This window comes from Danio rerio, chromosome 11, assembly GCF_049306965.1.
Source record: "Danio rerio strain Tuebingen ecotype United States chromosome 11, GRCz12tu, whole genome shotgun sequence".
In the NCBI taxonomy this organism is placed as follows: domain Eukaryota; kingdom Metazoa; phylum Chordata; class Actinopteri; order Cypriniformes; family Danionidae; genus Danio; species Danio rerio.
This window is the reverse complement of record NC_133186.1, coordinates 41,945,881-41,958,681: the sequence shown is the minus strand read 5'-3', so window position 1 is coordinate 41,958,681 and position 12,801 is coordinate 41,945,881. Positions and strand designations below refer to the sequence as shown.

Sequence of the window (12,801 nt, the reverse complement as noted above, 5' to 3'; positions counted from 1 at the left end):
ACTAGAAACTTCCTAGCAGGTATGTTGAAGCAAATTGGGAGCTTAACTTTGCTGGACACCTGGACCCTGAGGAAACCCAGGCTAACACAGGGAGAACATGTTAAGTCCACACAGAAATGCCAATTGGCTAAATATGAAGTGGAATTAGCTGTTCAGACCAGACTTCAACTTGACGTAAACATCAACAACTCTCCCTTATGCTTGGCATGGTGCTGGCCAATATGGGATCTTAATGGAAATCCCCGACACCTCCAGCTGAAATGGTATCTGCCCTCAAGCTGGAAAGGTTATATTTCTCTAGATTTGGCCAACAGAAGACAAAATAAGGCCCCCCTTCCTTAGGTTAATAATGTCTCTGTAATAATTTTTTTGTTATATTTTTTATCTCTTTCCCTTTACATTTAATTTTGTTTTGTTTCTTATTCCATTAGTCTGGCTGAGATTTATTTATTTATTGATTGATTGATTGATTGATTGATTGATTGATTGATTGATTGATTGATGCTGTATAATTGCTGTATTGTTTGCTAGTGTTTTGGTGCAATAATGGTTTCATTTCTCTGGGTACCGGCACATGTGGGTGTAGATGGGAATGAGGAAGCTGATATGCTAGCAAAAAAAGCTTTAAATAATGAGCAAATAGAAATTAAATTAGCATTAAGTAAAACAGAATTTAAAAGAATGATTGCAGTCGAAATATATAAAAAATGGCAACAGGTGTGGAACAAGGAGACCAAAGGAAGACATTCATATCAGATTCAGGAATTTGTAGGAAACGGGAGGAAAAGATACGGATATCGAAGGAAAGATGTCATCATAACAAGACTAAGGATAGGCCATACGTCATTAAATTACAGCTTGTATAAAATAGGAAAGCATGAATCAGGGAAGTGTGATAATTGTGGAGAGTTGGAAACAGTCAATCATATAATTTTAGAATGCCCAGCTTATGAAAGAGAGAGGTTTAATTTAATACAAGAATTAGGACAGCTGGAAGATAAGGTAATTTCTTTGAAAGTATTGCTAGGAAACGGGCTTAGACAATCAAAAATTCATGAGATATTAATTAAATATTTAGGAAATATAGGAATAATGCATAGAATTTAGTTTTTTATATATATATATATATATATATATATATATATATATATATATATATATATATATATATAAATTTAATATAGTCATTTAATGTATATAAAAGTGTTTTCTTTCTACCCCAATTATGTACAATCCACACTCCAGATCAGTAGGTGGCGGTAATGCACCTATTTTTGTTGGTTTGCCAAACCGCCATAAAACACCAGAAGAAGAAGAAGAAGAAGTGTTTTGGTGCATGTTCTACACTCTCAGAAAAAAATGGTACAATGTTGTACCAAAGAAGATACAAACCCTTGTCACTGAGGCAGTACCATTTTATGAAACAGAATTGTACCTTAAGACAAAGAAACAAATTTGTACCATTGCAGTTTTTACCTTTAGGGACATGATTTGTACCACTGGAAAACAAATGTACTTTTGTTTTTTAAAACCTGCAGATATAATGTTGTTCCTTCATCAAAGGTACAAATCTGATCCATGAAGGTACCACTACAGTGACAAGACACTTTATACCTTAACAGTGTCAAATGTGTTCCTTCAAGAACTATTCAAAGGCATTATGTTGTATCCAAAATGCATCCATTTATTTTCAGTAAAAAAAAAAACATCACATACATTTATAAAAAATGTTTTTAAAAAGTTATTTTTTGAGTAATTGCAGCTTTCATTTACAACAAAGAGTAAAAAATACTTAAACATAAATCAAAAGATTTGTTTTTGCTAAAGATTTCACACTTTTCACAAAATTTTTACAGAAACACATTCCCCTATCTACAATATAAAACATTGTTTTTTCCAGTTTTCACACACCTCTGTAATCACTTAAAAGCTCCTTTAATTTACTTAATTTTAAAATAGAAATAGAATTATTCAAAACTATTGTAAGGATATATGCACAATGTTTACTACAATAGTAAAATGTCTGCATGAACATTTTGCATATGCAGGACTTTTGCCAGCTCACGTGTGTAGTGGAAAGCAAACGCCAAAAGGAGCAGATATCAATAATAAAACTGTATTTATCAAAAAATGCTTATTAAATGTTTAACAAAAATACCTAAAATGTTTAGTTTACAACACCTAGAGTTTTTTTTTTTTACATTTTTTTATTATAGAACGTAATAATTAATGTTTATGAGTTTCTTTAAACATATGCTTTAGTATGGAAATTAATCATAAAATCACTTTGCCTTTCCAGCCATATTTATTTTTTATAGATATTGTAATAACGGAGTTGTCCAACACTAATGTACCTTTTTATGAAACCAATTATGTACCTTAATTTAAATTTTACCATAAAAGGTACGGAACAGTATTATAAGGTCCTTTCTGTACCATACAAAAGTACAAAACAGTTCCTTAAGAAACATTATTTGTACCACCGTGTGATTTTTCTCTGAGTGCGGAGTTAGTATCAGGTAATAACACAGAAATAATTTTGTTAACATATATGTACACTATTGGGTGTTATGTTTTCCAATAATTTCTGGATGCAGCCTTAATGATGCAAGCTGAGATTGTATCACTCAGCGATGCAATGTCAGACTCAATGCACTCAATGGAGGTAGTGGCGTCACTGTGATGGGTAGGGTTAGGGGTGGGGTTAGGTAAGCCAATTAAAAAGTATTGGATGCCGCTCAGATTGCACTGCACCAAGTCTGCATCCAGACCCTCTCGTGTTTTCACTAAAACGTCTATAAATAAAGTAAAAAAGAAAAAAAAAAGAAAAAAAAGAAAGAAAGAAAGAAAGCCAACTGGCCAAGCCGGGACTTGAATCAGCAACCTTCTTGCTGTAAGGCGACAGTTCTTACCACTGAGCCACCGTGCCGCCCCTCTGTAAATTTATTTTATAAATATTTTAAAAAGTGTCTTTAATATTTCAAATAGGTATTGTGAAAATAAAATGTCAAAACAATGCTAACACTTCTGAGCTGACTTATAAAATAATAAGTAATCATACTCAGTTTTATTATTCATTCATTCACTCATTTTCTTTTCGGCTTAGTCCCTTAATAAACAGGGGTCGCCACTGCAGAATGAACCGCCAACTTATCCAGCATATGTTCTTACGAAGCGGATGCCCTTCCAGCTGCAACCCATCCCTGGGAAACATCCATACACTCATTCACACACATACACTATGGACAATTTAGCTTACCCAATTCACCTGTACCGCATGTCTATCAACTTGAGGGGGAAACCGGAGCACCCACAGGAAACCCACGCCAACACGGGGAGAATATGCAAACTCCACACAGAAATGCCAACTGACCCAGTCGAGACTAAACCAGCGACCTTCTTGCTGTGAGGCGATTTAAATTTTGTAGGTTGTAATTTATTTTTGCAATATTTTGCTTGAATTTAAATGTATTATTTTTTCAATTTCTAAATATGTTCTGTGACTAAAATATTACAGCACTACTTTGTTGCTTTTCTTCTTTAATAATTCTTGAAATAAGAACTTTAAATAGTAATGAAAAACACTATAAAATGTTTTGCACCTTAGAGTGACGTTTCTTTAATTTCCTGCATGTCCGTCGTGGTTCTCCTCTGTGAAGTGATTGGCATTAGTGCTAGTGTGCACCATAGACCAGTGTGCACATGTGCTGTGCTGTGCAAAACAGTCAAGCTGAAGATCCAGCTGCTGATGCAGGACTGCTCATGTGCAGCTTTCTGCCAACCAGAGAAAGGACTGCATGGGTGTGTATCAGATTACAGGAAGCTCAAACACATCAAAAACACACACACACACACCCTCTACACAGACTCAGCTGAGAACAGACCAAGACAAACACCTCTATCTGTAAGTAGTTACCTTTGTATCTGCTATGCTGTATTTACTTCATCTGTGTGCAGAAATCTCTCCTTTACGCTGAACCGCGAGTCAGCAAACGGCTAAACTAGCAACAAACAACACTTATGACATCAGTTAGACACTTTCTATGAAATGCCCAGCGTTCAAATGTAAGGAAACAAGAAACGCTGCGGCTTTATATATCAGCTTTATCCGTTCTTTCATATTGCGTTGCTGGCGGTCAGTGTCCTGGAATGAATCCGTGGCTCTGCTGCAGGATCCAGGAAGTGTAATCGATACACGAAACAAGTCGTTTTCATTTCTTTCCCTTTCTCTTCTTTATTTTCATTAACACATGCTATTTCTAATTTGTTTTATCTACTTTGTCTCTCTGAATAGAAGAATAGTCATCTCTCAAATACAAGGAAATGCCTGGAAACCTTATAAAAAATCCTAATGGAGATGGTGAGTCATTTCTTCTTTAATGACCATGTTTTGATTTACTTTCCCTTCAGCAATGATGCAATAATCACGGTATCTTGTATCAGTGTACAAGGGTATCAGTGTCTTGCATTTCAAAAAAGTAAAATTTAGGCTCTTTAAAAGTCTTAAATCTACTGAAATATTGTGTTGTATGCCTCAAATCTTTTTTTAACATGTATTAATTTCCTTTTGTTTATGTATATCTACCCAATCTAGCCAAAACCCATACAATCACAAGTGCCAGACAGAATCTGCAAACATTTCTTGCTATTTCTGCACATAATTTTGGGGAAAAAATCTGCGAATTTATGCTGAATGATTTTGGGAGTATCGTAGCTAAAAACTTAACATATAAAACAAAAAATATGTTTTTAACGTATTTAATTAAACAAATAACTTTATTTAATGTTTACAATGCAAATCCATTTAGATCCACTTATTTGGTAAACAAAGCAAGTCTTTTATGTAATATATCTACTAAAAAACAGAAAATATTACTTTACGAACTGACATTTTCATATTGGTCAATAATATTACTGAAATTAATTTAATAACTAAATAAATAAACATTTCCTTAAGTAAATAAATAAACTCCATGATTAGCAAAAACTCTGCGGAAATCTGTGGATTTAACCTTTAACTTTTGTTATTTAAAAAATAGTTTTTTACTTTATTTGCTGTAATGGTTTATTTTCTTGCCCTGTATTTTTATTATTAAATTATTGGTATTATTGTATTATTAAATTTATTTAATTATAGTCATTTCATTATTATATACAGTTGAATTCAGAATTATTAGCCCCCCTAAATTATTATCCCTTCTATTTCTTTTTCCCCCAATTACAGTTTAACAGAGAGAAGATTTTTCACAACACATTTCTAAACACAATAGTTTTAATAACTCATCTCTAATAACTGATTTATTTGATCTTTGTCATGATGACAGCACATAATATTTCACTACATATTTTTCAAGACACTTCTATACAGCTTAAAGTGACATTTAAAGGCTTATATAATTTTGACTTCAACTGTATATGGCCCTAGGTTGACTCCATATGTATGCCTTTTCAATTGTAAGTCGAAAGTGGACAAAAGCATCTGTTAAATGACCAAATGTAAATGTGGAATATCTGATATGTTGTCCTGTGGTATTTTCCCCAGAGGGTCTGGAGCACTGGGATCTCACAGAAAATGGAGGTAATCAATGGAGGGTGGAGGACATGCCGGGCGACTGTGGATATGCTCACAATGACGAATTCATCACCAAATACTTCTGCACCTCTTTTCAGTAAGACTTTTGAGAATGAATTATAGTTGCAAACATTATGTTGGACATTTTTTTGTGCAAGGTAAAAAGTTTTTACACTTTACAATGAGGTTGTATTAGTTAGTATTAGCTATTTGCATGAATAAAGTACAAAGATGATGCTGCTGCTGTTTTTATTTAGCAAATTACATACTGTGGTCTAAGTTTTGTATTATTCAGTCACAAGATGGTGCCAAACAGAAAAAGTTCGGGTTAGTAAATATATTAACAACACCAAAAAAAAAAGTATTGTAAATTGTGACCAGAGTATTCATGTCTCTCCCATTTGTGTGTTTGTTCATCTCATTTGTCGCTGTGTTTCAGTGTGTATTTCTGTCCACTGATTTAGGCTGTGTAAAAAAAGGCAAGTGATTGACTTGTTGGCGGAGGGTTACGAGCCTGACAATTTAGATATTGCACAGCCAGCTGTTACTGTGGAGGACTGGTAAGTCTTGATGGCATGAACATAAAGGCACAAGTTTTGTCCTATCATGATATGGGGTTAATTTATTATGAATGTGTGTGTGTGTGTGTGTAGGTACAGTGGCCGAACAGACTGTGGATGCATATATGAGCTCACTGTTTCTTTGCTGGATGAAAGCCATGAGGTCATTACTGAATTTAAGCCAGATGAAGTGACCCTCGACCCAGACGATGGCGACTGCTCATGGAGAAATGTAGGAATCTTCAGTTTACATAACTCGTCTAATAAAAAGCAATAATTTAAAGCATTAAATAGAGAGATTGGGAAAATGTATTATATGCAAAGTATAAGTCATTTCAGTCACTTAAATGCATTTAATTTACAAGTGATATAGACTCACTGGCCACTTTATTAGGTACACCCGGTGGGAGTGGGAATAACCACGATACGGTATTATCACGATACTGGTCACAATACAGTGTTATGGAAATTATATATACAGTTGAAGTCAGAATTATTAGCCCCTCTTTGATTTTTATTTATTTATTTTATTCTATTTTTTAAATATTTCCCGAATGATGTTTAACAGAGCAAGGAAATTTTCACAGTTTGTCTGATAATATTTTTTCTTCTGGAGAAAGTCTTATTTGTTTTATTTTGACTGGAATAAAAGCAGTTTTTAATTTTTTAAACACCATTTTAGGACAAAATTATTAGCCCCTTTAAGCTGTATCTTTTCTCGACAGTCTACAGAACAAACCCTCGTTATACAATAACTTGCCTAATTACCCTAACCTGCCTAGTTAACCTAATTAACCTAGTTAAGTCTTTAAATGTCACTTTAAGATGTATAAAAGTGTCTAGATAAATATTATTTACTGTCATCATGGCAAAGATAAAATAAATCAGTTATTAGAAATGAGTTATTAAAACTATTGTGTTTAGAAATGTGTTGAGAAAAATCTTCTCTCCATTAAACAGAAATTGGGGGAAAAAAAATAAACGGGGTTAATAATTCAGGGGGGCTAATAATTCTGACTTTCTGTATCGCACGACTAGCAGTGAAATATGGCTGTATATCATCACTGGTGAGAGGTGTGTGTTGGCTTGAGCCTGCCGGACGAGTGCCTAAAGCCTCCTTTTCACTCACACACAACAAACAACAAGCGACAGACCGGAAGTCCTTCATTTACAATGGAGAGTACTCCGGGAGCTGCGTTCCGATCATCTCCGTATGCCAAAAAGTTGGGATCCGATTTGAGCTGCGGATCCGTTGAAATATTTAGACTCCTGCGACTAGACCGTATGTGACCGGCCAACTGGATGTGATGTATTTCAGTGTTGTCCAAGCAGGTCCGTGTGTGCGATATGAGGAAAAAGTGTTTTTTTTTTTTTATTTATTTTTTTATTTTAATCAGAAAAAAAGTCTATTTAAAAAAAACATTTCTATTCCTAAAAATGTTTTTTTTTTTTTTAACGTTGTCTCCACATTCTATCCAAAATATTTAGAGGTCTAATTTCTAGTATTATTAATTAATTAATTAATTAATTCATTCATTCATTCATTCATTCATTCATTCATTCATTCAACCATGGTGAACGCACAAAGAATAAAGGCTCTTGCTTTTGCACTCCTTTATTTCAGACACTGCGAGAACAGCTTCTCTCCCGTGGTGTACAACAAAACTGAAAATTCTGTGCGACTGCCACAAGGGGGCATATTCAGATATTTGTGTCCAAATGTCATGTGCAGTGGAAAGGCGGCTTTAGAGTCCACCTGTTACGATATAAAGCCATATCTCAATTCTACAAGTGTGATATTGCGTTTATACAACAGTTTGACGGCATAATCATGTATATAAAAAAGAAAATCAATCACGAAGAGTCTCAAAAATTCTTTTGTACGAGGAACTATTTTCTTCCGCCGTTCATTCACATCTGCAGCTGACGTCAGAACAGCAGAGACCGTTGCTACTTCACAAACGTCACTTTAGAGCTAGTGTTTGAATGATTCTCTAGCATAATGTCTAAAGTGATGACAAAACCGCTGATTTTGCTCACATAAGGCTGAACAGCATAAAATGCCATCAGTCTACAGAGATTCTGTATTTCTTTGTTGCAACGGGGAGATCACAATAATTAATCCCCAAAAAGCTAAAGCAAACATTAGCATTACTATGGTATAAATACAGCACTTAAACATACAAACGAGAGAGATCGACTTAGAATGTCACTTACCTGTTCTGTAATGATTTGTTCAGCTGTAGAAAACGCTGTTTTGACTTATGCGGTTTCTGTTGCAATCTTGTGGCAGAACAGTGACCGTCTTTGCTCTGCTTAATGACAGACTGATGGCTGCTGACGCACCGAAACTCCGAAATGATATTTAAAAATGGGCATTCTCCTTATAAATACACTGCATAGTTGCAATCTAACCAACTATATTTTCACCTAAAAAAAGCTTCAAGTACATGATGTTGTCCAACAGCTGCAATATTTGTCAAACTGTAGTGAGTTTATTGATCTGCTGTTACTCCATGTGGGCGGAGTAATACACAACGGTGAAGAGGCTGTACGAAGGATGTTATCACAGAACATCGCACTGCTATCAGCCAATCAGATTAAAGAACCAGACAGAGCTGTTGTGTGCGTGCGTGCGTGCGTGCGTGCGTGTGTGCGTGCGTGTGTGCGTGCGTGCGTGCGTACGTGCATGCGTGCGGGCGTGCGTGCGGGCGGGCGGGCGTGCGTGCGGGCGGGCGTGCGTGCGGGTGGGCGTGTGTGTCCGTGTCCTCAAAGGAAAACGTCTCTTTTAACGAAAAAGAAACAGGTTTAATTTTTTTAATTTTTTTTTTTTATTGCTGCAGTGCAAAAAATGTGATTTTTCACGTGAAGAAGCTGACCAAAACTTTAATGAAAACCTCCAATATATGCTATATGCACATTTCCATGATGCTGCCATCTATATTTAGCAAATTACATACTGTGTTCTCAGTTTTGTATAAACCTAAAAGTTATTGTAATGTCATTGGTATGCTGTTGTAGATTTGTTAACATTTATTTATTTTGATTTAATTTTTATTTTAAATGAGTCTTGATTTTTGTATTTACTTTTTTAGTAATATAGTTAATAATACTGGACTTTTTTGTTTGTTTTTTGTGTGCATCAAGCTAAACCTAATGTAAAGTCTACATATTTCCTTAGCAGCTAGCAGAAATAGTTTTTCTTTAAACTTTTGTTTTAGGTAACAGATTAATTAATTAAATGGATTTTAATTTATGATTTAAGTTTACGACAACCCTGATGGAAGCATATTTATTTCTCACTTATTCTGCAGGTGAGCCACACATTCACTGATTACGGTCCGGGTCTTCGCTTCATCTCTTTTGAACATGGTGGGCAGGACACAAAGTACTGGCAAGGCTGGTTTGGTGTGAGAGTAACCGGGAGCTCTGTTACCGTAGACGTCTAAGATGGACCAAACTACAATTCAAATTATACAACATATACAATTCAAGTGAAGACCACTAGAAAAAAATAGGTTGCAACTTGCTTTTAGTTTTGCACATTCTGTACCCAAGTGTCATTAAAAATGTTCCGCTTAATATTAAACATGTAATGCTAACCAATTAAAAGAATCGTCTGATAAGATTAAAATATATTGTACTTTACTTTTTTTGAGAGATTTCTTTATGTCTGCTCTGCCACTAACTACCTCTATAGGCTGCTGCAAAGCTATACACCAAACTTCATTAATGCTGCACTTTCAATGAAGTTTATATGCAATCATTTCTTAATTAGCAATCCACTAATGTGATATGAAATACAAATAGGTCTATGTCATTCTAATGATAATAAACCAATAATAAAAGATGAACTGCTTTGGACTCGATCAAATAAAGTCAGAAACTAACACTGCATTTAAATTTGTTTGTGTTTTTAAATGGTATCAAAACGAAAAGCATCAAATGGACTTTTTTTATCTGTTCACAGCCATTCAATACCTTGGACACACATTTTCAGACGTTCTGCTTCTGTGCCATGAGACCATCCCTGCTGAGCATAAAACTAAATGCATATTTGAACTGCCACTTCAAAGTTCAGGATAGGGATGAGTTTCCCTGTTTGTTTTTTAGAAGTATAGCTGCATGTATTTCCAAACTTAATGACTTTGTGGAATAACACAATTATAAAACTCCAATGGTGTATATACAGTTGAAGTCAGAATTATTAGCCCCCTTTTGAATTTTTTTTTTCTTCTTTTTTTTTTTTTATATTTCCCAAATGATGTTTGACAGAGCAAGGAAATTTTCACACTATGTCTGATAATATTTTTTGTTCTGGAAAAAGTCTTATTTGTTTTATTTTGGCTAGAATAAAAACAGTTTTGATTTTTTTTAAAACCATTTTTGGGACAAAATTATTAGCCCCTTTAAGCTATTTTTTTTTCAATAGTCTACAGAACAAACCATCGTTATAGAATAACTTGCCTAATTACATTAACCTGCCTAGTTCACCTTATTAACCTAGTTAAGCCTTTAAATATCACTTTAAGCTGTATAGAAGTGTCTTAAAAATATCTAGTAAAACATTACTGTCATCATGGCAAAGATAAAATAAATCGGTTATTAGAAATAGGTTTTTTAAAACTATTATGGTTAGAAATTTGCTGAAACAATCTTCCCTCCATTAAACAGAAATTGGGAAAAAAAATATACAGGGCCGCTAATAGTTCTGACTTCAACTGTATATACAGTGCTTCCGGAAAGCATTCATAGCGCTTCACTTTTTTATGTCACAGCCTTATTCCAAAATAGAATAAATTCATTTATTTCCTCATAATTCTGCAAACAATACCCCATAATGACAATGTGAAAAAAAGATTTTTTGAAATTGTTGCAAATTTATTAAAAATTAAAAACCTAAAAAATCCCATGTGCATCAGTATTCACAGCCTTTGCTCAACACTTTGTTAATGTACCTTTGGCAGCGATTACAGCCTCAAGTCTTTTTAAATATGATGCCACAAGCTTGTCACACCTGTTGCTGACCTGTTGTCACCTGTTGCCAACACACAGTGTTGCCCATTCCTCTTTGCAGTACTTCATATGCTCTATTAGGTTGGATGGGAAGCAACGGTGTACAGCCATTTTCTGATCTCTCCAGAGATGTTCAATAGGATTGTGGTCTGGGATCTGACTGGGCCACTCAAGGACATTCACCGAGTTGTTGTGAAGCCACTCCATTGATATTTTGGCTGGTGCTTTGGGTCATTGTCCTACTAGAAGATGAACCGTCGCCCCAGTCCAAGGTCTCGAGCACTCTGAAGCAGGTTTTTATTCAGGATGTCTCTGTACATCGCTGCATTCATCTTTCCCTCTATCCTGACTAGTCTTCCAGTTCCTGCTGCTGAAAAACATCCCCACAGCATGATGCTGCCGCCACCATGCTTCACTGTAGGGATGGTATTAGCCTGGTGATGAGCGGTGCCTGGTTTTCTCCAAACGTAACGCCTGGCAATCACTCCAAAGAGTTCAATTTTAGTCTCATCAGCCCAGAGAATTTGGTTTCTTATGGTCTGAGAGTCCTTCAGATGCCTTTTGGCAAATTCCAGGCGGGGAGTGGCTTCCGTCTGGCCACTCTACCATACAGGCCTAATTGGTGGATTGCTGCACAGATGATTGCCCTTCTGTAAGGTTCTGCTCTCTCCACAAAAGAACGCTGGAGCTCTTCATGCTTGGTTTGTGCTTTGACATGCACTGTCATCCCTGGGACCCTATATAGACAGGTGTATGCCTTTTTAAATTATGTCCAATCAATTTACCACAGGTGAACTCCAGTGAAGCTGCTGAAACATCTCAAGAATGATCAGTGGAAACAGAATGTACCTGAGCTCAATTTAGAGCTGAGAATACTTCTGTACATGTGATTTTACAGGTTTTTCATTTTTCATATTTTTTCACATCGTCATTATGGGTTATTGTGTCTAGATTTGTGAGGAAATAAAATGAATTTAATCTATTTTTGAATAAGGCTGTAACATAAAAAAGTAGAAAAAGTGAAGTGCTATCAATACTTTCCGGATGCACTGTATATAATGGATATGTAAAATGAATGTATAATGGAATACTATATAACTGAAGAGGTTATATACATTGTCTTACATTTTGAGGTAAAGATAACATTCTAGGAATGATCCAGACAGGAAGCCTAGATGTGAGAGACACTAACCTTTCTGGTGTCTAACCATGGAATAGTAATACAAATGCTTTTTGTAAAGTTTTTGTAAAAGTTTGAGACACGCTTTTGCCTTCTGTCTCCATAAAAGTCTGGACGATACTCTAAGGCTGATTAGATCAGGGTGAGTAAAACTTCTAAACAGGACTTTCAAATATCCACTTCATTTACATTCTTTGCTAAAGTTGTCACACCTGTTTATTTGTTTTCACCTAAAACCACTGCCTCCCTAAAATGTAATTAAAAGCTGCATTCCAGTCCACTTTTAGACACGCACTCGCAAACTTTCTTCACTTGTTTCCTGAGGTAAATCCTCGCCGACATTTTGAAGTGTGTTCCACTTCATAAAGTGAATAAGGGAAGCTTACATGGACAAACCTTTGATTTTGACAGAGGGAGCGAGTCTGATTCATATGTCCACTCCAGCACCTATATGTCCCAGAATGCATCACAAT

The 12,801-nt window shown here is 35.3% G+C and overlaps 1 protein-coding gene across 1 annotated transcript; it reads left to right on the top strand.

Annotated features, from left to right (window-relative positions):
* The first annotated feature begins 3,867 nt into the window (after window positions 1-3,867).
* fbxo2 (F-box protein 2) lies at window positions 3,868-10,029 on the top strand. Its single transcript, NM_001113798.1, has 6 exons — window positions 3,868-3,904; window positions 4,295-4,360; window positions 5,543-5,669; window positions 6,037-6,132; window positions 6,226-6,364; window positions 9,447-10,029. The coding sequence occupies exons 2-6, from the start codon at window positions 4,324-4,326 to the stop codon at window positions 9,579-9,581; spliced, it is 534 nt and encodes a 177-aa protein (NP_001107270.1). The 5' UTR covers window positions 3,868-3,904; window positions 4,295-4,323; the 3' UTR covers window positions 9,582-10,029.
* The last annotated feature ends 2,772 nt before the right edge of the window (window positions 10,030-12,801 follow it).